General features: G+C 38.7%; 2 protein-coding genes across 2 annotated transcripts in view; one reads left to right on the forward strand and one right to left on the reverse strand.

Annotated features, from left to right (window-relative positions):
- The window catches only part of macrod2 (mono-ADP ribosylhydrolase 2), a 608,769-nt gene extending 588,317 nt beyond the window's left edge, over window positions 1–20,452 (reverse strand). Inside the window, exons 1-3 of the mRNA XM_047351869.1 lie at window positions 20,235–20,452; window positions 16,425–16,523; window positions 13,143–13,259 (exon numbers count right to left, since the gene is read on the reverse strand). Of these exons, the coding sequence (XP_047207825.1) occupies window positions 13,143–13,259; window positions 16,425–16,523; window positions 20,235–20,271 (253 nt within the window). The 5' untranslated portion in view covers window positions 20,272–20,452. The remainder of the gene's footprint in view (window positions 1–13,142; window positions 13,260–16,424; window positions 16,524–20,234) is intronic.
- A 5,805-nt stretch (window positions 20,453–26,257) lies between these two features.
- Window positions 26,258–26,427, forward strand: part of tasp1 (taspase, threonine aspartase, 1) — a 49,647-nt gene continuing 49,477 nt past the window's right edge. Inside the window, exon 1 of the mRNA XM_047352397.1 lies at window positions 26,258–26,354. Within this exon, the coding sequence (XP_047208353.1) occupies window positions 26,326–26,354 (29 nt within the window). The 5' untranslated portion in view covers window positions 26,258–26,325. The remainder of the gene's footprint in view (window positions 26,355–26,427) is intronic.

Below are 26,427 nucleotides of genomic sequence, written 5' to 3' on the forward strand. Positions count from 1 at the left end.
CTGATGGTTCAGGTGGGTTTTGCTAACCACTCTCTGACAGAGGTATGTGAATGTTGCAACTAAAATGCCACCGAATACAGTTTCAGGAAATTCTGTAAAACGTTGCAGAGAGCAAAGCATCAATCTCTTGACATATGCTCTGGAAGCATTTCATTGAACTTGGCTTTTTTCGTCGAGAATGACACAGCATGCAATAGACTGGGACAAATCTTAGTTTTACATTAAATGGCCAGTGACCAGAGTTTGCATGTTCTCCCCGTGCATGCGTGGGTTCTCACCGGGTACTCCAGCTACCTCCCACAGTCCAAAGACATGCCTGTTAGGTTAATTGGTCACTCTTAGTTGCCTTTAGGTGTATGAATGAGTGTGTGTATGGTTGTTTGTGTGTTGCCCTGCGATGGACTGGCGACCTGTCAAGGGTGTACTCCGCCTCTCGCCCCTAGACTGCTGGAGATAGGCACCAGCTCCCCCAAGACCCACTATGGAATAAGCGGTAGAAAATGACTGACTGACTGACTGCCCAGTGACCATAAATGCTTAATTTTAGAAACATGACCAAATATATTTGACACTTTCTTTTTTATTAATGTACACTGCTCAACAAAATAAAGGGAAAATTCAAATAACACATCCTAGATCTGATTGAATGAAATATTCTCATTGAATACTTTGTTCTGTACAAAGTTGAATTGGCCGACAACAAAATCACACAAAAATCATCAATGGAAATCAAATTTATTAACCAATGGAGGCCTGGATTTGGAGTCGCATCAGATTTCCCCCTGTTGTCTATTCCATTTGCACAACAGCATGTGATATTGATTGTCAATCAATGTTGCTTCGTAAGTGGACGATTTGATTTCACAGAAGTTTGATTTACTTGGAGATATATTGTGTTGTTTATTTTTTGAGCAGTGTATGTATATATATTTTATTTGCAGCATTAGTGGCCTTAATTTTTGTTTTTTGTTTTTTAAGTAGGTAGACAGAAGGTGTGGAGAAGATATGCAGCAAAGGTCTCCGGGGTTGGGACTCAAACCCACGATGGCTGCATCAAGGACCGAGGCCTCCATATATGGGTCACGCGCTCTACCACTACGCCATGAGCGTGCCCATATTTGACATTTTCCAGTAAAACATGGCCGTAATAAATAGCAGAAAAAAAGACTTAGGCTGAAACTAGAGCTGCACTGAACAAAGTTTTATTGGCCAATAATGATTTCCTGTTTTTTTCTTGTGACATCTGATAATGAGTTTGACCAATACCGGTTTTAATTCCCTAAAGACCTTAAACTAGAATACAAAACGTTCTGCTGGATTCTGCGGGATTCTTTAAAAGAGGAAGGTGTTCTAAATAAAACTGACATCAAATGACAAGGTTCTTCCCATTTATCTATAATCTCTCTCTTTACACTTTGTATTAAACTCAAAGAAGTGTTGGTTTACAAGTTTAGAAAGCAAAAATGGTCAGTGTCCTTGTCTTGATAATCTTGACAAAAACAAATATATTTTTAAATATTCGACCCACCGATTAAGTGAAAACTGGCCGATTCTAATTCATGTCCAAATGTTTGGTGCATCTCTAATCAAACTCCCTCGCCAATCTGGCACGAGTTTGTTTTCTATATAAATATAATCACGGGCTACACCACACACCTAGAGCAAAACACAGTCTCATCCCCCATGGGGCAAACTAACCCAAAGATGGGCTTCCAGTAAGGTTAGGGTAGGGTTAGTGGTGATTGTGGTTATAGAAAAAGGTCTGCTCTCAGAAAATGAATTTAAGTTGGCCAAAGTGATGAAAAGGGAGCTCTGTGTGTTTGTGTGAGCACAACAGTAATTCCATCTTTACACCACTACCAGCAGAATGAAAGAAATAAAGAAAGGGAGAAGGGGGAGAGAGTAAATTGCACATTGCTGGAAGCAAGGAGGTTATGGCACAAGGTGTGAATCTCCAGAAAGAATGATGGGCACATTGAGCCAGACTCCCCAGGGGCTGAGCATGTGGAGCAGCAGGTTTTTTGGCTGGACAGAAAACCTAATGTAGAGTCTGTGGCGACATGATCCTTTCAGAGAAGGTTTCAACGTGGCATTTTACCATCCAACAAAATAAATGGAGAACTAACATCTTTATTGAAAATGTGATGCTAGTTTTAATGTGTTTAGTGTTTTGTCTTTTCCTCCTTTAACTAAAGAGGAAAAAATATATATTCCCCAATAAATAATGCAGCACTCTCCCATAAAGCTTATGAGAAAGGAGCACAATACTCACTGGATATCATTCACCATAAACTTGTACTCATGTTGCATCCACAAAACTAAAGTATGAAAACAAATATGCAGGTAAGCCTGAACCAAGCAAATAATTTACCCCCCCTTCCCTTATAAACACTAAATAAAAAAATATTCCCACAAAAACAATTAAACAATGAGGTTAAATACACACAAATGCACCAATAATGCACTCCTCAATTTCGTTGGGCCCCCATGTATAATGACAATAAAGACTATTCTATTATATTCCATTCTAAGCATTGGGATGCTTGCCTTTATACACACAGAAACTCTGATGACTTCCCATTCTTAATACAGAGGCTTTAATATGAAGTTAGTCATTCTTTACAACTATAACAGCTTCACCTCTTCTAGTATACGAAGGTTTAAGAGTGTGTTTATAGGAATATTAGACCAGTCTCGCAGGACAGCACGTGTGAGGTCAGACACTAATGTTGGACGTGAAGGCTTAGTAATAGTCTCTGCTCTAATTAATCCCAAAGGTGCTCCAACAGGTTTATGTCGAGGCTCTGTGCAGGCCACTCAGATTCCTCCACACCAAACTCGCTCATCCATGTCTTTAACTTTGCTTTGTGCACAGTCATGTTGTTACTGAATGGGGCCATTCCCATACTGTTCCCACAGGACGAGAAGGATACTATTTTCCCATATGCTGCAACATTAAGACTTGAACTAAAGAGCCAAGCTTCATCTCCACTGTAAAACCACTGGAACATATAGAGGCATGATTAATCACTCCAGCAAACACATCTGCACTGCTTTATAGTCCTGTGGTAGCATGCATTACATCGTTGCAACTGATTCTTTGCTTTTTGAAGTCTGCATAATGTTTAGACGTCTGTTCACTGTGCAGACAGTTGCTGACTTCTGCGCTATGTGCCTCAGCTTGTGCAGTTCTTGGCCTTGCTTTTGTTCCCAGCTGCTTTCATTTGATGATACTAAATATGTTAGCGGTGGAATGTTGCTGAACAATGTCACAAATGGACTTACTGCACAGGTGGCATCAGAGCACCGTGATTACATTTCCTGAGTTCCTGAGACCGACCCAGTCTTTTATGAATGTTTATAAAAGCAGTCTGCACACATAGGTGCTTTCTTTTAAACACCTGTAATCATTTAAAGTGATTGGAACACCTGGATTCAGTGAATGACCTAGTTTCTCAGTACTTTTGACAGTATGGTGTATTTTGCCGAAATCCATTTGTGAGTTACATGCGCGAGAAAGGAGGAGACATTGGGGAACCAATCCAACAAATGAGACGGTCTTTCCATCCAATGGTAGAAGCCGCTGGTTTACCCAGAAGATAAATGAAAACGATTACCAATGCGATAACACTGTAATAGAATGTGACTGCACTATTAATCAATGGTCAGTTCACCATTTTCTGTGAGATTAGTGCAGTTTCACACAAATCTGGGGCAATGCGGAGTTGAGAAGCATAATCAGTCCCAGGGCAAGTTAACTTCAGACAAGATCTTCTTATATCTGCTGAGCATCTTTTTGCATGTTTCCACTGGTATTTTGACAATTTATCTTTGGTGATGAACTACAAGTGTTTGAACTTGGAAGGCCTAACTTCCATCACGCTAATGTTCAGCTTCCTCCAGAGTCTCTGTCTTATAAGGGACAAATATTAAAATGTAAATTTTACTACAAGTGAAAAACAACATATTGGTAAAAAAATAAAGGATTATTTTAAACCTAAACCACAAAAATAGTTGATGGAAAAATAGTATTGGAGCTACTTGGTAATTTGTTTTTACCAAGTACCAATTTGATTGGTGGTAATAATTTTGAGCTTAACTGTATATTATATTTAGAAATTCACAAATTGAAAACAGATTGTAATCGGCCAAATTTCTCGATTGGATCAAGTTGTTGATCGCGAAGTCAAATAGTAAAAAACAATTTTTTTTACTATTCATTAAATGCTTCAGTGGTCGGAACTCCCAACAATTTTCGATCAACAAAAGCACTATGGATTTAATGAAAATAAAAAAAAAGGTTAGAGACATAAGTTTTGATGCATAAATAGGAATAGGCTTGTAATTCCTTCACTTTTTGTTGAATTTAAAACTAATACCTCAAAAAAACCTGCAGCAATATTTTCTTGTTTTATGAACGGCATTACTTAAGAAAAAGAAACTTGGAATTATTAAAATTGGCACATCAGACCTCAAGGTAAATTAGAATTAGAGAGGAAAAGGCAGATTGTTGCAACTATAATATTTATACTGGCTTACTAAAATTGTACAAATTTTATTTAACTAAATTTACCTCGGATAAACTCCATGACAAACCATTTACTGGTCTGCTTTCGCTCAAACTAATAACTTAATACTGTTATTGCTAATAAAACTTGTAAAAGCACTTTACCTCGTCTGACCCAAAAACCCATTACAGTGTTCTCAGTGGTGACCAGGCCAGGTTGTGCAGGCCACTGTATTCTAAATCACTATGTAGGTAAACACCAGCATTGAGGCAAGAAAAAACACCGCCCAAAACGGTCTGAAATTACTACACATAAAAAAATATTTCCACTAGATCCTGGTATTCTACTCTTGAAGGTCAATTACATCTACAACACAAGTGGGTCCACTCCACTCAGAACCAATTGAATTTCTTGAACTTATCTCCACCCGTAAAGGTCCGTTATAGCTCTCATAACCACTTTCTCTGTGCAAATAAAATTGGCTCCTGTAAAAATGATCTCATAAAGAAAGACAGGAAGGGTTTACAGCAGGCTACGGGTCAGGATTCAAACACTGCATAATCACCACAGTCATTGTAATGAGAGCGGTCCTCAGCACTTCACACATCTTCACAACCTCCCTTTTAGCAGAGAATGTTGAATCGAATTATATGCACAAATATTTGGGGGGGCTTGTGTAAAGACATGTAGAATCATTAAAGCAAAATATAATAAACACACTATATGACAGCAAACTCCACCTTAGTAGGTGGAGTACAAACAAGTCAGATATTGTTTTGGCACTTGATTAACTTTGATCTCATCTTTCTATTTATCATTATGCAACACCAATCCAAAATGTACAAGGAAAAGCACTTTTACTGTATTCCACAAGGAAAATTTTCTTGGCAAACTTACTGTATATACACACACACTACTATGCATTTTTAATTAGTAGTTTCACCTAATATTTGACAGCTGCATAAGGTAGATTTAATCTGTAACCTCAGGATGGACAGCTCCTATTTTCAAACTCAAACTGCATTTTAAAGTCTTCAGCTCAAGCAAAACTGAGCAATTCTAGCCAAAAACCAATAGGTGAAAACATTATACAGGTCCTTCTCAAAATATTAGCATATTGTGATAAAATTCATTATTTTCCATAATGTCATGATGAAAATTTAACATTCATATATTTTAGATTCATTGCACACTAACTGAAATATTTCAGGTCTTTTATTGTCTTAATACGGATGATTTTGGCATACAGCTCATGAAAACCCAAAATTCCTATCTCACAAAATTAGCATATTTCATCCGACCAATAAAAGAAAAGTGTTTTTAATACAAAAAACGTCAACCTTCAAATAATCATGTACAGTTATGCACTCAATACTTGGTTGGGAATCCTTTTGCAGAAATGACTGCTTCAATGCGGCGTGGCATGGAGGCAATCAGCCTGTGGCACTGCTGAGGTCTTATGGAGGCCTTGATAGCGGCCTTTAGCTCATGGAGAGTTGGCAGGCCAATTGAGCACAGTGATACCATGGTCAGTAAACCATTTACCAGTGGTTTTGGCACTATGAGCAGGTGCCAGGTCGTGCTGAAAAATGAAATCTTCATCTCCATAAAGCTTTTCAGCAGATGGAAGCATGAAGTGCTCCAAAATCTCCTGATAGCTAGCTGCATTGACCCTGCCCTTGATAAAACACAGTGGACCAACACCAGCAGCTGACACGGCACCCCAGACCATCACTGACTGTGGGTACTTGACACTGGACTTCTGGCATTTGGCATTTCCTTCTCCCCAGTCTTCCTCCAGACTCTGGCACCTTGATTTCCGAATGACATGCAGAATTTGCTTTCATCCGAAAAAAGTACTTTGGACCACTGAGCAACAGTCCAGTGCTGCTTCTCTGTAGCCCAGGTCAGGCGCTTCTGCCGCTGTTTCTGGTTCAAAAGTGGCTTGACCTGGGGAATGCGGCACCTGTAGCCCATTTCCTGCACATGCCTGTGCACGGTGGCTCTGGATGTTTCTACTCCAGACTCAGTCCACTGCTTCCGCAGGTCCCCCAAGGTCTGGAATCGGCCCTTCTCCACAATCTTCCTCAGGGTCCGGTCACCTCTTCTCGTTGTGCAGCGTTTTCTGCCACACTTTTTCCTTCCCACAGACTTCCCACTGAGGTGCCTTGATACAGCACTCTGGGAACAGCCTATTCGTTCAGAAATTTCTTTCTGTGTCTTACCCTCTTGCTTGAGGGTGTCAATAGTGGCCTTCTGGACAGCAGTCAGGTCAGCAGTCTTACCCATGATTGGGGTTTTGAGTGATGAACCAGGCTGGGAGTTTTAAAGGCCTCAGGAATCTTTTGCAGGTGTTTAGAGTTAACTCGTTGATTCAGATGATTAGGTTCATAGCTCGTTTAGAGACCCTTTTAATGATATGCTAATTTTGTGAGATAGGAATTTTGGGTTTTTATGAGCTGTATGCCAAAATCATACGTATTAAGACAATAAAAGACCTGAAATATTTCAGTTAGTGTGCAATGAATCTAAAATATATGAATGTTAAATTTTCATCATGACATTATGGAAAATAATGAACTTTATCACAATATGCTAATATTTTGAGAAGGACCTGTAGTTATGGTAATTGATAGACTAGCTTTTCATAGGGATGTTAGTTGCTCTTATGCTTAATGTTTTTATTATGGAAGTAGTATTTCCTGCAGTTCCCGTGAATGCTATGTGTACTTTTTACTTGTCTGTATTTTCCTGCACACCTTTAGGAATGAACTACTTTTAGATGTGGAAGGTGATTCCCCCTTTAAATATGAAGTGGTTCAGCCTAGAACCTATTTAGGCTCTAGTTCAACCAGGCAGCAAGCACCATCCTCTTGAATGCTGATTGGTCAGCATGTTTAAGTGTGAATGTGCGATTGGTTCATTTGATTTTTTCTTTTTGTTTATTAAACTTTTTTATTTAAACACAAATTGTTTGGTGATTTGTAATGACCCTGATAAAGTCCACCAGCCGAAACATGTTGGTCCGCTAATGACGTTTCCAGGTTCAACAAGTCTCACCAGATCTTTGACCCTCTCCATGCACCTTGGGAGTCGGTGAAGTTGTGCCAGAGACTTTGGCCTCTAGATAAAGCAGGACAATCCCATAATCTGTATTTTGCATACATATGGTAGTCTTTACCCCTCCTGGGTCAACTGGTGTTTTATTTTTGTATAACTCCAGCTGTGCTGATGGCAAGTGGTATCAAATTTGGCCAGGTTGTGTGAATGAAAGTGAATTGTATTCTCTAACTTTTCCTTCAAGTCCTTATGTGGCTTTTAAACTAAATAGACAAATCTGTATCCCTTTGATTTTTTCATTCCATTGACTCCTACTCAAAATGCATCATTTGAATACACAACTGCTCCAATATGATTTCCACTTTTATATTTTCTCCACGTTTCCTGGTGTTGAAATCCCTTCAGCAGGTAATTTTCTTCTGGTTTTCCACTAGGTGAAGAAATTTTTTCCAAGTACTGTAAATCTACTAATGTGCATATATAAATAAAAACAAATGAAAAATCAATTTTGACAACTTCATAATTTGTTATGCCTGCAGAGTACTGAAGGTAATAATGGCCTCCAGTTACATGAAAACAGGGATATAGAATATATATATATATATATAGCAATCTTGATAAGAGCTCTGTTGTCTTTAAGGGAATAGGTGGATCACAAAATGAAGGGATCCCAAATGGTTAAAGCTCTTTTTGTTTGTCTCACATAAAATAAACTGCAAGGACATTTTAATAAATCTACACAATAGGTTCTGCTGCAGTTTATGAAGGATTTAATGTGATATATTCTACCTGCTGATGTGTTGAAAATGCACCTGGAGAACTCTTGACGACAGCAAGAGAAAATCCTGTAGGTTGGTTGGAAAGGCAGCAACTGCAGGTTGAATATTTTTGTTTTTTTAGTCTGTGGAGATGTGTTTTCTGATGAAAGCAGAAATAAAGCACGAATTGTCTAAAGAAAAGTTTCAGTTCTGGTCCAATAGGAGCAATCATTTTATTTTTATTTTATTTTGCTGATGATTTTCTTTTTCCTCCTAATTAGGCAGAAAGGTATCGAAACTGTCTTACCACCTAAGTATTCGGACGCCAAAAAAAGACTAATACTAATTTATGGTCTGCAGTTACAGATCACAGGAGCCTTGTTCTACATAATAAGCCAAAAAGGACAGAATGGTACAGGCACAATAAGGATACTGCACTGCAGTTTATCAGCTGTCCTGCTTTCTTTGGGCTCTCACTCAGGTGACAGTGTGAGCTTCTCTTGTGTCACCGCCAGCCAAACAAAATTAAGGAAGGAGTTAAAAACTCAATGAGCCTGATAATTAAATTGTAATGGTGGACATAAAGCAGCCAGAAATCCACTTAAAGCTATAGGAGAAACTATGCCTGCAAACCAAGAGGGAGGGAACTCCTGTACTCCTATGCAACCCACATATTCATAGTGTCAACATGGTAAAATATTTTACTGAAAATTTGTTATGAGAAAAACAAATGTATTTGAAATCTCTTATGGATGAAGGTTGTTTAAGCCGACTCCAAAGACTCAGCATGGTCAGCCATAAAAACCAGCCCCAGCTAGTCCACCTGCTTTGGTACCCAAACTCCTTCAGACTACAGAAATTAAATAGAAATTAAATAGAAATTAAATGCTATAAATTCCTTTTTGTGATCTTATCCAAGGCCTTAGGAGTATGCTACTAATATTATTTTAGCTATGCTATTAGAAATTAGTACATATTGGTGCCAAACATAGACATCCCCAGTAAAGAAGTGTAAAACGCTTTTAAATAATCTTTTATTGCAGTAGCAAAATTTCACACTGAAAACTATAGAAAAATTCAACCTTTAGTACATTACGTAATGGGGAAAAAAACTGTCAAGAAATATTTCATTTAAACAAAGTTACCAGTGGAACAATTATTGTTCCTGCTAACAATCCCAATAAAATAAATGTAACTGATCATTTTTTATTTATAAGTCACCTTTTAAAGATGATAATTTATATAAACAGAATGAGTTTTTGTTATCCCTAAGATATAAATATGACATAATATGAAGCGACATTTCTTTATGCCAAAATCGCTTTAAATTTCGTTTTGCTTTTTTGTTCAACGACAATAAAGAGGATTCTGATTTTACCTGATGCTAAAAATAATAATAATATTAGTTGCTACTGGGACTGTGTGTTCTGGTCAAATTACTTTTTTAAGATTTATTTGGCACTGGTGGCTTTAATTGAACAGTAATTTCACAGGAAAAAGAGAGAATGGGATGCAGCAAATGTCCAGAGTAGGAATCAAACCTAGGACAACTGCGTCAAGGACTAATGCCCCTGCACAGGGTGTGCCTGCCACCTAGCGCCCCCAATGAGACTAGGGGTCTTTAAGCAAGAAACACTGCGTGAGTTCAGTATGAAACAAAGACAATGCTGAGTAGCATTTAATTCCCACTTTCTAGTACAGTGGGGGATCCGGGTCTGTTTCTCTTCAGAAAGCCCTACAGAACTCGTTAAAGTGCATAGCCATCATGAAATGTAAGAAACACCTTAACATTTTCAATAAAAAACCGGGGGATTCTGCCGGAAAACTGAAAATTGTTCATCATTGGGTCTTTCAGCAGGATATTGATTTAAAAAGTATGGTCAAAACAAGACAGAAATAGTTCTAACCTTGTGAAAAGTTGTAGAACACCAAGTCCTGCCCTACTGATAAAAGGAGGCTGTACAAAGTATGAACAGTGGGGATACTGATAACTGTGAGACCTGTGACTTATGTGGAAACAGTTTAATAAGGGATCCCTCTACTAAATGAGTGCATTTTAATTTAAACACATCTTTACCAGGGTCACCAACAAATGTGTCCTTGTTGATATAATTCACATCAAATACGTCAGACCAGTTCAACACCCAATTATCAGTAAGATGAACTGCCCTACCAGAATAACTAAATTAATCAGACTTAAATATTTAAAAATGAACAGCTCGCCCTATTTGAAGAAAGGATAATTTAACACTTCAAAGAACAATTTTACCTGCAATTTTGTTGCATGTGAGAAAAAGTCATGCTATTAGGCTTTATACTCCCACAGTCCTATAATTCATCCATAGACGACTGGTGTGAAGTCAAAATAAAAAACTGGATGACAAAATGAAAATACTGCAGGCAAAATATTAGTAGCAATGAACAGATGAAAGTCAAGAAATCAGGCAAACTCTCCAAAGGGTTTTTTCCCCACAAATGTATAACAAAAACAAAATATTTGGAAAAGAGCAGGATGTCAGCATGTGCATCATTTATATAACTCAGTGTCATTAGTTAGAATGAAGGTCTATTGTTGTCAAAAGGGAAAAGAAAAGGCACAGAGCATTGCATGCAATGCACATTCACATGCAAATTATCGTTCAACCAACACTACAGTGCAAAAGAAAGTAAATAAATCCGAACAGCAAAGTTTAGCACTTTCTGTTCCTATCAGTCTTACCACCTGTGCAGAAGCAACCAGGCTTCCAGTGAGAATAGAGTATCAGGGAGACAAATTCTCAAAAACCATAAAAGCCCACAGAAACCCTTTGAACCTTTCAGACCCCGTGATGGTCGGCTAAACAGAACGGATTGCCTCCAGGCCACAATGGCGCTTAATCACAGCCTGAATGTTTGGCAGCGTTAACTGATGAGCTAAACCACCTGCACTGAAAACTTCAACTGGACAAAGAAACTACATAAAACATTTACTCTGGAACAACAGCCCTGACGTCGCAGCCCGTAGTAACATTCTTTACCTTACAACAGTTGTGCAATAATATTAGATGAACACAAATAGCATCTAATACAGTGCCCTCCACATTTACTTGTACCCATGGTAAATATGCATCAAAAGCTTAAAAATAAATTGATGTTTTATCGCAGCAGCATTATCTAACACTGACCTCTGGGTTCCTTTATTTAGTGTGTGGGTGGGATAATTGATGCCACAATTATTGGCACCCCAAAACCCCAAGGAAAATAATTTACCTGAATCGCTATAAAATTTCTGCTTGCTTTATTAAGTTGATTGGACTGTGTTTAAACGTTGTTAGTAATTAATAATCCTGTATCCATATAGAGTGACAGAGAGGCCAATTTCATCTTAGCTACTCTTACGAAAAGGATAGATAAGAGAACATGCCATTCAAGTATGCCAGATGTGTGTTTATTATCATGAAACAGGAAATAAAAATAAGAAAAACAGCCACTTGTCTAAAAATTCCTCATATGTCCAGTCAGAGTAATGGCAAAAGTTTAACACAACTGCAATTAGGATGAATAAGGCTGGATGAGAATCCTAGTCCATCTTGCCACCATGCAAAGTGAGGAGGATGTTAGGAGAGGTTTAAAAAAAGCTCAATGTCCAAAGCAAAGATTGGGACCGTGGAGTCACCAAGTCTCTGCAACAAACACTGGATGCCATTCCCATGCCAACAGGTTGGGTGGGAAACACATTGGAAAAGCAAGCCTCTGCTGTCCTACAATAACTCTGCTAAACTCTACAGGGGCTTTAACTGGAACTGTATGCTTTGCATTTTAGCAACAAACACTGCAGGTGGGTTTTATGTGAAACATAAGATAATTATGTGAAAAAGCACCCCATGCCTACTGTTAAGTATGGGGGAGGGTCTGTGATGTTTTGGGCCTGGGGCTTTTGAAAGAGAAACAGAATCAGATTCTGATTCTCTTTCTGCTTCCCTTTCAAAAGGCCCCGTGATTCCTGTTGTAGTGAATCATACCTGCACATTTAAAATAAACTGATGCCCTCTGGTAAAAAACTGAAAAAAGGTCATCAATGAATCTTTTGACAGAGTAATGATCCAAAACATAGAAAAAAAAACCAAGAGAGAAATGGTTCACCAGATGCAACCTTTCTAATATCATTAGTATATGTTTACACTGCTGTAGTAAAAGCTGAATATTTTGGATTTCTTACCCATCTTTACTAGGGCTTCCTGACAAATGTCATTATACAGCAGACATTCAGTCTTCCACAAGTTATCGCGAGACTCAAACAAAACAGCAAATTGCTTCAATTATGATAACAGCTCTTTGTGTTAAAAGGTCAAAATGTTGATCAAAAAAACAACTTCCATGACATTTAGGTAGTTTTCTTAATGCTCCATCTTTGTTCTCAACATCATGTTGATGAATTGACAGTGTTATTCAGTCCTCATTAAATGTAATCCAAAAGATTTGATTAGTCTTAATGAACAAAAGTTTTTTTTATTTTTATCAATTCATCTTGCAAGAACATCCAAGCAATAATTTCACACAATATGCAAACTGTTAGGTAGACTGTTATGTGTATATGAAAATGTTGGCAACTATGGTATGAGAAAAGTACAATTAAATTCCAATACAAATCTGTACCAGGAAGAGGTACTTAAACCTTTCAGACTTATTTAATTTGCCTTATTTACAATCACACACCACACAACACTACCGTCATACCCCAGGAACCAGTTATTCCTGAGGTTTGCCAGCAGAGGGCAGCAAAACCCAACATAAAAGCTTGGCTGACAACAGTCAAACAACAGCTTAGTCTTCCTACCAGCATTGACTATGGCATCCACTTCCAGGACAGTAATATCACCCTTGTAGAGAGATACTTTATCACCAGGGCCTCCTCCACCTGTGAGCACCTTCTCATCATCTTCTTTGTTCTTGGCTGAAATAGCAAACAGAACCATGAGAGAATAATCCCAGAAAGACAATGTCACCAAACATGTGATGGAAGTGTATTTAGAAATTAGTTGGATATTTCAGATGCTCAATATTTCAGTCAAAGTAGCAAATTATTTTTAACCAAACAGTTAAAAATATTCTGAAAGGGCAGGAAAAAAAACAATCATATAAAGAATTAAATCCTATTTATGGGACAAATAAGATATAAAGCATTTGCGAATTTGTGCGTCCTGTAAACTTTTAACCTAAAGTCTATAGCTCATTTAAGATTTGTTCTGTAAACTGCTGGATTCATAAAGCTTTTAATATTTTCAAAAACCAACCCATAATTGGAAAGTTAGTAAAGGAACAATACTTCTATGTCAGAAGTCAGTGATTTGTACCAAGTCGGTAAATGAAACTGTGTGATGCTCAGAAGCCAAGACAACCTCTCTCCTTCACATTACTGTTCATATGGTCAGAATTTATTTCAACTTGGTCAAATTCAAGTTGAGATCACATACTTCAATCATTATTGCTTTAATACTTCGAATTGTATCAGTATTATGTGCTTAATTGGAGTCCATTTTTATTAATACAAACACACGAAACAAGAAACCGAATGGAAAGGTTTGAAAACAAGGAAGGTTTATGTTTTAACAGAGGCAAAATTAAGGTAAAACTCTTCACAGTATCAAAGGAAAAACATGCAATTAGCTCCAAACTTGAAAGGAAAAGGTACACACAACATAAGGAAATGAAGTTGACTATGAGATCTTAATATTACCACTCTAAAGCTTCTGTGGTTTTGTTTGGCTTTGCACCAGTTTGCTTGATTATTTCTTTTATTCCGCTGTGTTTATATTCATAAGCAGGTAAATGTGTTCCACTACTGTAAAAAACTGGTAGGCAAAACAATCAAACATAATACCTTACAGCAGGGCTGGTCCTGTAGAAATAAGATCCTGTAGCTTTTGGATATTTTTCTTCTCTAACACACCTGATTTGAATGAATGGCTAATCAACATCCTTCTGCCCTAGGTCTGCAAAAACTAAATCAATCATGTGTTGAAGGATAAAAATATATGAATTTTCTCCTTGACCTTTCACTCAGTTCTGCAGGATTCTGCTAGCAAATCCTTCATTTAAACCAGGTGTTATTAAAGCAGAGAAATGCCTACAACCATGTGCAGGCCATCAGTTCTGCAGGACCAGAACTGCACTATTTCTGATATTGGGCCATGCTTGGAAAGCACTGCACTGCACTGCAGAATTGTATAATTTTAAATGAATGAAAGCTATAAAAAAACGTTTTAAAAGTTTATAGAAATTAAGTCTTAATATTGCATATGAGTAACTTTATTTTTTAACATTTTGTTTTTCATGATGAGAGACAGTTTGTCAAGCAGTCCTTATGGGCTTTCAGATGTCTCTGCACCACAGTTGAGGGGACTGTGACTCAGTACGAAGCGTAGTCGTCTTGCAATCAGAAGGTTGTAGGTTCGATTCCACCTTCCTCTTGCCTTAACCATTTACAGACACACCTGGGGCAAACGATTGACATCAAGTTTAACAAAGCCATATTAGCCATTGCTATGGCAATATTTGTGTTTTTAAAATTGCAGTTGCAAAGGAGTGCTTGAATGCAATATTTGATTGGTTAATAATCTGCATCCAAATAATATATTTTGACTTTTACTACCTTTGATACACAAACCAAATGTTGCTTTCAGTCAGCGAGATGCTTAAGCTTGCAGAAAGTGGTGGGAAAATTGTGATGATGCAAAACAAGAAGAGTGAGAGAAATGTGAGTTAACCAGTCGATGTCTTTATTACAATTTTCAACAACTAAATACAAGTTATTTGTTTTCCTAATATCATGGAGTCCTACTGACAAGGTTCTCATGACCTTTGGAAGAAAAACAAACCCACAGTATAACAGATCTTCCACCATGCTTAACAGAGGGCATGAGAAGGTTTTCCACACATTTACCCTGTGTTTCACACCAAAGCCACCAGGAGTATTCTTCGTCTCGTTTGACCAAAGCATACAGTTCCAAAAAGGCTTTTAGGGTGCATTCACACTGCTGGTCTGGTCCAGAGATCGGACCAGGGGTCGGTAAAAGTGAGAAAATTCACACCTTCAGTTAGCCTGGTTTGCTTTCACACAGAGATGTTTAGATCAGACCAAACCACGTCATGCAGCTGCAACAGATTGTTTCAGGGGCAGTTTTGCTCCAGTGTTTCTCCAGTATTGCGCTGATTGAGAAGAAAAACAGGCACAAAGAAGAAAGCCCATCTCATCAGGGTTTCTTTTGCTACTTTGGTGTTCAAATGTAGTTGTGTGCCTGCACCTCTTCACTACTCCAAGTAGCCCCACGAGACATATTCGTGCTCTTACTATGTTTTTCTTCTTCTACTAATCAAATATGCTGCTCTTACATCACACGGTGTACATCACACGATCCCGTTCCCCTGAACAGGATCTTTTCCCCCTGGTCACACAGCACCAGTGTTACACCATGGGGGCACTACAAGTATTTCACCAATGGGTTCACACCGGTGTGATCCGCTCCAGAAACCAAACTGGCACAGTAAAAAGCATTTTAAAGGATTGGTGTGAAAGTATTGTTACTCTGGCATTTTTCCAAAACAACCATTGTAGTTAGTTGGCCAAAATAAAAAGACTAATTTCAACCTTAAGTGTGTAAAGTTCACCTCATATTGATCTTAGAGCTCTACACCCCTGATTTCTGTCATCTGAGCAAACTCACTATAGATCCTGGTTTGAACATGTAACAGAAGACAAAAGTAGCTTCTGACCAGATGTAGCTGATGTTCTTTTGAGGACTAACCATAAGAAGGTCGTAATAAAATGCAGCCAAAATACTGGCTCAGTCTGTTAAGGGTAGCCAATTAGTAAGTTAAGACATTTTCAATCAACCTATTTTTTGTAACACTATTTTTAAGCATACAAAATTATTATAAATAAAGTCCACAAAAATGCAACACCTAGATGTGAAACTTGTTTTTTATTTAGAGGGAGGGGGTAATGTAAAACTTCCCTGATTTTCTCAGATCTGGCTGGACTGTGTAAAAAAACAATATCATCCTTCATCAACTTAGTTGGCATTCAGCACCTTTAACTAAAAAACAAAAAGTATCTTACATCCATTTTCCTCTCTCCAAGTCGGGATGTTGTCCAGATGTGTGAAATTTTTACGATACTCCTTGCGCCTCTCTTCCCGATCTAGTCGAAGGAGTCGTTCTGTAAAAGACATCAAACACAAAGTTCTGTGAAAAACTCATCTTTTTCCCAAAAAAAGGAAAATAATTTGTTAATCTACCACAGAGGTTAGTATAACTTTCCTTTTTGATAAAGCTTATAGTTAGAGTGGCTTAGGTTATCCTGAGCTATCTCTGTAGTTATGCTGCTATAGGTTTAGGCTGTTGGAGGACATAATTACCACTTTCACCCTTTTCGCTACATTCTCACACTACACTCCAATTTTGCACTTGCTGTTATTTCAGTTTTTAACTTTATGTTCTCCCTCTTTTCTCTTCCTAGAAGCTACACCTGGCCTGACTCTGTGTCTACCTGTGACACCTTTCTGAAGAGGGGCATCGTCCAAGCTTCTGCTGGCAACAGCTTATTGCTCACCCTCTACCGATGATCTTCATGGCCCTGTCTTTCAGTGTTTAACCCTTTCTCTCTCCTAGATATAGCTACTGACTGAGCTTTTACTGTAACTAACTCTGTCTTCTCTTTCAGACTCTAACCTTGAAAACTGGCTCAGAGTTTATCTGTTCTTTCTTTCTAGATGAAACGCCTAAAGGAACTACAGTACAGACCAAAGGTTTGGACACACCTTCTCATTCAAAGAGTTTTCCTTATTTTCATGACTATGAATATTGTAGCTTCACAATGAAGGCATCAAAACTATGAATTAACATATGTGGAATTATATACTGAACAAAAAAGTGTGAAACAACTGAAAATATGTCTTATATTCTAGGTTATTCAAAGTAGCCACCTTTTGCTTTGATTACTGCTCCACAAACTCTTGGCATTCTGTTGATGAGCTTCAAGAGGTAGTCACCTGAAATGGTTTTACAACAGTCTTGAAGGAGTTCCCAGAGATGCTTCGCACTTGTTGGCCCTTTTGCCTTCACTCTGCGGTCCAGCTCACCTCAAACCATCTCAAATGGGTTCAGGTCCAGTGACTGTGGAGGCCAGGTCATCTGGCGCAGCCACCATCCATCCAAAACACTGACTCTTGTAATTGCAGCTTAATTTCACATTTCAGTATCAAGTTGACTCGATGCGCTAGAACAGCTGCCGTTAACTCCAATCTAGGAATTGTGACTGCCATTATTGGTGTAACTCTTGCCTTTCCAATCAAGAAACTCACATTCACATCCCTCCTGGTATTTTTCAGCCTCAAGTACGTGACAGCTCCATACACTAGCATCCGCAAAGTGATGGAGCTGAGCGGGAATAGGATGTCTAAACTTGTGGGGTTTAATACATCTTTCCAACTTGAACCCAGAAAGCATATTCAAGCCCTCCACCCATTCTCCCTATTGGAGTCGTATGTCTTGAGGAACGGTCTCTTCACATCTTACATGTCTTCCGCAAAGCTCCTGCAGCATGATTTTGGAGGGGAGGATGATAAGAGCTAGAAACCCCATTGGGTCATACACAGAACTTGAAACTGATAACAATCCACGCCTTGTACATGGCCCCTGTCGGACTTCCATTTTAAACTTGAATCCATGTCTTTCAACTCATCCAACATTTGGTTTTTTTTTAAAGCATCCCATTTTTTAAAAGATTTTTTTTGCAGCACTAAACAGGAAATGGTGCCAGAGAGAGGCGGAAGACAGGCAGCAAATGTCACCGGGGCCGGGCCTCAAACTCAGGACTGAAGCCTCTGTATATGGGGCCCTTACGTCACCTTACGCCACCACATGCTTGGGCTGTTGCTGACCCACTTTGTCAGAGCTCCTGGCGTTTGGAGGGAGTGCTATACGTTTTTTCAGATAAAGGGGGCCTGATGTGGTCCGCTCCGATCTGTGCGTTTGCATACTAAATCAAAAACCATTGAGCGAACCTGTTTTCTAAGCTTTGCTTGCTCCATCAGTCTGATGATTAATATGTATGGTTATTTATGGCTTCTTGAGGGAATTCTCCAAGGGTTGGAACAATTATGGCTCGGGTGTGTATGAGCCATAAAATGTTGTTTGCAATATGGTGTGTCATTGTGGTGAGAACCTTTGTATGGGTGACAGGTTGCTAGACGGAAGGGCAAACATTTTGTTGGGGTATAGCTACTGTTGGGGTATTGCTACTGGCGGTTATGGTGAATTGTGGCGTTGATATGAAATGGAAATATGGAAAGGACTGTGTAGACACCTGTTGTGAGTGATAAATGCACACACTGTAGTCTCGCTGAAGTTTTTTCTCACCTGAAACAAACAGTAAGCCAGCGCGTCAGCTAATATTACTCCGTCTATCCATCAGGGACAGCAGCTAAAACAAGTTGAGTTAGCTGCAGCACATATTTTGTTTTGGGTCCATGGTTTTCATGCTTCAATGAAAACTGAGTGGCATAAATGACCCTACAACTGTAACTGTTCATTTTTGACATTAACACATAAGACATTTTTAACTGTATTTCTAAAGCATTTTTTAAATTCCTAACACTTTTACATTTTATGTGTTGGAAAACAAACAGCACATAACCCTGAACACATCATATCCAAGGTGAAACATGTGGTTGGCAGCTGTGGGGATGCTTTCCTTAAGCAGAAACAGGGAAATTTGTAAGAGTTGATGGGAAGATGGATGAAGCTAAATACAGAATAATCCTGGAAGAAAACCTGTCAGAGGCTGGAAAAGATTTAAAACTGGGGTATAGGTTTGCCTTCCAGCAGGACAACCCTAAACAAACAGCCAGAGCTACAATGGAATGGTTTACATCAGACTGCGTTCATATGTTAGAATTGCCCACTCAAAGTAAAGACCTACATACAACTGAGAATCTGTGGCAAGACTTGAATAATACTATTCCCAGATGCTCTCCATTAAATCTGATTGGGCTTGAACTGTTTTCCAAAGAAGAATGGGAAAAGGATCCAGTCTCTACATGGGCAACGCTGGTAGAAACATACCCAAAGAACACTTGCAGCTGGTAACAGCAGCAGAAGGTGATTAATACAGGCCATGAAGAGTTTTTTCATTTTAATTATGGCTGCATCCCATTTTGTGTTTAATAATTGCTCACTCTATGACAAAAATTAATGGTGACAGAAGTGTAATGCATGCATACATGATTGATTGTTTAAACCTATGTTGTACCTTAGGAAGAGATGTGGAATGAAAAAGCTCCACCGTGTGAATAGGTCAATAAATTCATATCAGACAGGCTTGCTTGTGGTTCCCTTTTTGATAGTCAACAGGTCCAAGAGTTCTTTATTTCGTTAAAAACACATAAAATTGAGTTGTTGTTTTTTTCTATTATTGCTGCAGATTAAAACAGTTCAAGTGTTTTGTCAGAACACTATTTTTGCTTGCAAATGACAGGTGACAGCCCTCCCAAAATGGGCTGTGTGCACCTAACTGAACTAATGCTGGAGCACGACACAGGTAGAAACAGGAAATACTAGTTAGTGGCCGTCATTGAAGTGCACAATCATACTGAAAATATATATGGGTGCCCAAAACGTAAGCTAATGAAGAGGCAAGAAGCAGTGAAATGTGCTGCTGCTGTGAATGTCAAGCATGCCTTACAAAGCAGCCAAGCAGAGGCGCAACAGTAACATCTGTGCAGCCACCGTCTGGGATTAGCAGACTAGTCTAGTAAATAAGTTATTAAAGGAGAAGATATACATAGCATCTGTCAGTGTTCCGGTTATAATTTAAGCTGCCTGCCGTGCATGTGATAGCCACATTACCCCACTCCAAAATAACCCTTACCTTTTTCAGTCTTCCAGTCCTTTTTCTTTTTGCTCATGCTGCCGGAGTGATAAGACTTCTCAAGGTTGTTTTTTGAATGTGGCAACCCCAGGCTCACAGTGAGTGGAGTTCCGGGGGGGGGAAGAAAACAGAAACGTAAAGTGAAACAGCCTTTAAACGGTTGTCTCACCTGTGAAGCTGTCAAATTTCTATGGACCCTGAGTCCCCTCAACCTACCGTGATTGCGCCGTAAATTGTGTGTTGGAATTCTGACAACGCGATTGGCTCAGAGGAATGAGAAAGTCGGCTTGTGATTGGTCCGTTGGAGCAGTCAATCATAGAGTCCCAACGCTCGGAGTGGATTGAGGGTAGGTTGTTTCCGGTGGTTCGTCCCTCTAGCGTGTGAGCTGCGCCGGTGTTGTGCTGAAAAATGCACCCAGGTAGTTTAGTTTGCCATGAAAAGCACCCTGCTTACATGGCCGATATAAAATAATATTTATTGAGCCATTTAGGGTTCTTACGAACATGGGTCATCTTTTACTTTACCCAATTCATATGTGAAAAAAAGGTGTTTTAAGATTCTCTTCCTGAGATGGGGGTGCTTTTAATGGTAAGGCTGCTTTTTTCGGCACAATTCTGCACAGCGTGTAAAAAGTCCAGTCTAAATAACTGCAAATACACGTGTTATTATTCATTAAGTACCACCTCATTCCAAAGTTTTCCAAGTCAACACATTTCAAAATACAAATTTTTTAATGTGAGAACGTGTTTTTACTTTATAATGTTCAATGGTTTTTCATCCTATATTTCCCCTTTCCACGTTTTCTTTTAAAATAAACTTTTTTAAACAATTCATGAAATGTAGGTGTTGTGAACCTTCAGGAAGCCTTTAGGGAACAGGTCCTACATTAAAGGTTCTCTGAAGTTTGTTTTAGCATAGACAATTCTCCTTCATGAGAACTATCTGGGAATATTGCCTAAAGTCACAGGTATCCTTCAGGGAACCTTTAGAAAACGTTCCACGAAGATCCTGTATTGTGAAAGTTGATTGTAACTTCTAGGCAACCTCCAAAGATTAAAATTTTCAGATAACCTGCAGGGAACCTATGGAGTTCCCTGGACATTTTCTAAGGGTTGAAGTGTGGAAATTGTAGATAACCTTCAGAGAATATTTAGGGAATGTTTCTTACCCAAACGTAACATTGTGAAAGTTTATATATGTTTTTCAGGGAAACTTCCTCAAACATTTTCAGAATTTTACATTCTTAAGGTTGTAGAAAATCTGCAAGAAACATTTAGAAAAAATGTCCTGATAGTTCCCACAATGTTGCACTGTCAATCTTACCTTCTCTGACCTTCAGAGAACCTTCTATGAACATTTTATGAAGTTGTGCTGGGAGTTCTACCACAGTAGTTGGACTTTCATTTGCTGTGTTTTGTCACAAAAAAGAAATTCACAACAAATGTCATATATATACATACACACACACACACACACACACACACACACACACACACAATGTGTAGGGGTGTGTGTGTGTATATAAAACCTACAATTTCCTAAGGACTTTAAAAAGCTACAGGGGTTGGACAATGAAACGGAAACACCTGGTTTTAGACCACAATAATTTATTAGTATGGTGTAGGGCCTCCTTTTGCAGCCAATACAGCATAAATTCGTCTTGGGAATGACATATATAAGTCCTACACAGTGGTCAGAGGGATTTTAAGCCATTCTTCTTGCAGGATAGTGGCCAGGTCACTACGTGATACTGGTGGAGGAAAACGTTTCCTGACTCACTCCTCCAAAACACCCCAAAGTGGCTCAATAATATTTAGATCTGGTGACTGTGCATGCCATGGGAGATGTTCAACTTCACTTTCATGTTCATCAAACCAATCTTTCACCAATCTTGCTGTGTGTATTGGTGCATTGTCATCCTGATACACGGCTCCGCCTTCAGGATACAATGTTTGAACCATTGGATGCACATGGTCCTCAAGAATGGTTCGGTAGTCCTTGGCAGTGACGCGCCCATCTATCACAAGTATTGGGCCAAGGGAATGCCATGATAATGCAGCCCAAATTATCACTGATCCACCCCCATGCTTCACTCTGGGCATGCAACAGTCTGGGTGGTACGCTTCTTTAGGGCTTCTCCACACCGTAACTCTCCGGGATGTGGGGAAAACAGTAAAGGTGGACTCATCAGAGAACAATACATGCTTCACATTGTCCACATCCCAAGATTTGCGCTCCTTGTACCATTGAAACCAACGTTTGGCATTGGCATGACTGACCAAAGGTTTGGCTATAGCAGCCCGGCCGTGTATATTGACCCTGTGGAGCTCCCGACGGACAGTTCTGGTGGAAACAGGAGAGTTGAGGTGCACATTTAATTCTGCCGTGATTTGGGCAGCCGTGGTTTTATGTTTTTTGGATACAATCCGGGTTAGCACCCGAACATCCCTTTCAGACAGCTTCCTCTTGCGTCCACAGTTAATCCTGTTGGATGTGGTTCGTCATTCTTGGTGGTATGCTGACATTACCCTGGATACCGTGGCTCTTGATACATCACAAAGACTTGCTGTCTTGGTCACAGATGCGCCAGCAAGACGTGCACCAACAATTTGTCCTCTTTTGAACTCTGGTATGTCACCCATAATAATGTCTGCATTTCAATATTTTGAGCAAAACTGTGCTCTTACCCTGCTAATTGAACCTTCACACTCTGCTCTTACTGGTACAATGTGCAATCAATGAAGACTGGCTACCAGGCTGGTCCAATTAGTTGGACTGTTATATGTGAGAGGCTGCTTCCAGAGACCGCCGTCTGTCATCTGTTGTCCAAGCACCGCTCTGGTCCAGACCCATCTGCTCCTGAAGCCACTTACATTATATCATACTGTAGCTGCCCTGAACTCAGTTGAAATCTCACACTGAAATATATTCAGGTTATGAACAGCTTAGTTATTCTATTGAAGGGCAGATATTTCAATAGATACATAAAAACAGATTTTACAGATGAAATGAAAGCTCCTGACTAGTTAGAATCATCGTACCTAAAGTTTGCTTGACAAATTTGCTTCCCCAGCAACAGCTTGGTTCATTTAAATTAAAATTATTTATCACACTGAGCTGCTTTACATTTGCAGCTATAAATACAAAGTAATTTGTTCTCAATTCCAGGTCCAGAAATGTAAACCTTGTTTTTTTGTTGTTTGCTTTCAGTTCAACAATGTAGAATTCATTATGTAGTGCAGTATCAGTTCATTTTTGTCAGCTTTTCTAAATGGAAATCATAATGTCAAATGCAAATAATCAATCTTATTAAACAGAACTCAGAAATGCATGATGGTCTCGCAGTTGTGTACTGTTTACCTCAAACCACTAGATGTCAATCTTGCACCAGTTTAAGCTGTAAGAATTGACACTATTGATATCTTACAATGGTCAGCTATCAGTTGGTCAGAGTGCCCAATCCTTAGCATGTAATAGTGCTTTTTTCCCTATTTTTCACACACCTTTCAAAATAAAAGACTCCAATCCTACAGGTGCATTTCAACAAGTTACTGCTCATTCCGTTCAAACATCAAAAACAAATATATTAATACAAATTTAAGAATGTATTTCTTTCATTTTGATGATCATGGCTTACAGCTATTGAAAACTCTCAATGTACAGTCAGAAAATTAGAATATTACATAAAAGCAATCAAAAATGAATATGAATACGTAAATATAAGCCTGCTTGGAAGTATGTCCATATGCAGTACAATATAACCAGCCAATACTTGATCAGGGCTCCTTTTGCTCTTGAGGGTTTTAGGGAGGCCCAGGTTGCTTTGCTAAAAGCATTCAGCTCATTTGAATTGTTGGATTTCGTCTTTCTCTTCTTCCTCTTGACAATCTCCCAAAGTTTCTCTGAGGTTCAGATTAGGCCAGTTTGCCAGCCTGTCCAAAGCAATGTTATCATGGTCATTAAACCAGGCATTGGTACCTTTGGTAGTGTGGGCAGCTTTCAAATTTTGCGGGAAAATGAAAGCGGCATCTCCATAAAGCTTGCCAACAGAGGTATGGTTCTACAGTTTCCTGGTAGGTGGCTGTGTTAACTTTGAACTTCAGAAAACACAGAGGACCAACACCAGCAGATCACATGCTGACTGTGGAAACACTGCAGCTTAGATTATGTCTCTCCACTCTTCCTCTTGACTATGGGACCTTGATTTTTAAATTTAGCACATAATTAACTTTTATATGAGAAAATACATTTTGATCACTGAGCAACAGTCCAATCTTTGTTCTTCTTAGCCCAGATAATTAGATATTAGACTTCTGACTTTGTCTTTGGTTCAGTATTGGAATGCATACAAGTCATGCCACAGTGGCACATGTTCTTGATATCTCCATGTGTGGTGGACTTTGAAGAAACGTATCCTTCCAGTCCCCACCTTGACAAATCCTCCCAAACTCTCAAATGGGCTTGGCTTACCAAATCTGCCCAATGCTGCTGTTATCCATAGTGTTTGGGAATTGAACTGAACTGAATTGAATTTGTTTGGTGATAGGACAAATGAGCACAGCAGTAGCACGTCATGGCAGCGTCATCAAGCATCATCACTGAGGACACAACAAAGCCAAGAGCCTATTTCCATTGTGGTCCTCCAGATACCTAACAGCCAATAAAAACACACAACAAGTATACAACCAACAACATAGATTAAAAAAAGCAAAATATAAACAAAACTAAACACAGAAACTACCCAGAATATACATGAAAAGTATTTACCAACCATAAAAACAATAAAATACACATTGGAACTCTTACTACAAAGACATGCCTAGCTCTTAACAACTGGGTTCCTACAGATAAATATACAATTCTGTAACCGCTTTTCAAATTTCTTTAAAGACTCAGATACTTTTATTCTGATTTAGTACACTGGACAGCTGTGCTGTACAAAAAACTACTCTTATCCATAAGAATTTAACATTTTTGAGGCACAAAATCTATTAAGCTTACTCAAATGGAATAATGATGAAAAAAGTAAAACAGAAAATAATTTATTAAATGTTTTGGAACCTTGCTGGTGACTACTTTTACAGTGAGCAGCATTTTAAGAGATTAAGTGTCTTTCTGCTGTTAACCAATGTAATTTACTGAAATGATCTAGTGTGTACATGGATGCAGTTTGGGAATTGCCTAAATTATTTGTTTGAGCTGTCTGTAATAAATTTTTTTAAAACCTGCGAAAGGCCGATATACCAAGAAATGGCACCAGGGTCAAAGTGACTTTGCACCGGTGCTCCAACCAGAAAGCTGCTTTCCTTGCTAAGAATTTAGTTCTTTGATTTATTTTTGTCAGTGTATTTAGAGCCATCTTTTCACCAGTCAGAAATAATTTCAGTGATACAGTCTCCCATTTTAACTGTGGAACCCACTTTTTGCAAACGAAAATAATAGCTTCTGTCTTACGTGTTTGAAGAGACAGTCTATTTGCAACAACCAATAACTTGCTTTCTGTGATTAAATCCCCAATATGTCCTCTACCACCAATTTGTCAACTTTTTCTACCATACCTTTTTCTTCCACTCAGTGTCAGTGACTGTCAGCAGTCATCCTCATGATTGTATAGACCATCACATAGCAGTTTTGTATTAAAAACTAATTTTTATTGGCTCAGGTAATAGTCCAATTGTTTGAGAAACTGAATTATAGATTTCTATTAGCTGTAAGCAATAATCATTCAAATGAATTTGAATAAAAGCTGGAAACATTTTCATAAATAAAAACTTTACTCATCTTGATGCCTGTCTATGCATTAATTGAAACTTAGCTGCTTCCTTCCAGTCAGTGCTTTTGTCTGCAAGGCAGTTTGTATACTCCAAACAGAGGAGGATCTATTTGTGTAACTTTGTGTAGGCTGTTGTTATTGTCATGGATACAAGAAGATTAAAGGCACTGACTGCACCTACAAGTCACTTGGAAGAACATTGCCTCCTTCTGAACTATTGTTGTTTTGATCTGTATGTCTGTCATTTCCCCACTTTGGGAAATAGCAACATAAAGCAATTATCTCAAGGAAAACGCTCGCAATCATCGCACACCTAAATGGCGCCCTGTGGCTGTAGGGATCATAGGTATGAAACTGAGCAAATCTCTGTGTCCTTAGGTCAATAATCACAGGGCAATTTAGATCTTTTTTATAGTGTT

The sequence above is a fragment of the Girardinichthys multiradiatus genome, chromosome 22, assembly GCF_021462225.1.
Source record: "Girardinichthys multiradiatus isolate DD_20200921_A chromosome 22, DD_fGirMul_XY1, whole genome shotgun sequence".
NCBI classification, from domain to species: Eukaryota; Metazoa; Chordata; class Actinopteri; order Cyprinodontiformes; family Goodeidae; genus Girardinichthys; species Girardinichthys multiradiatus.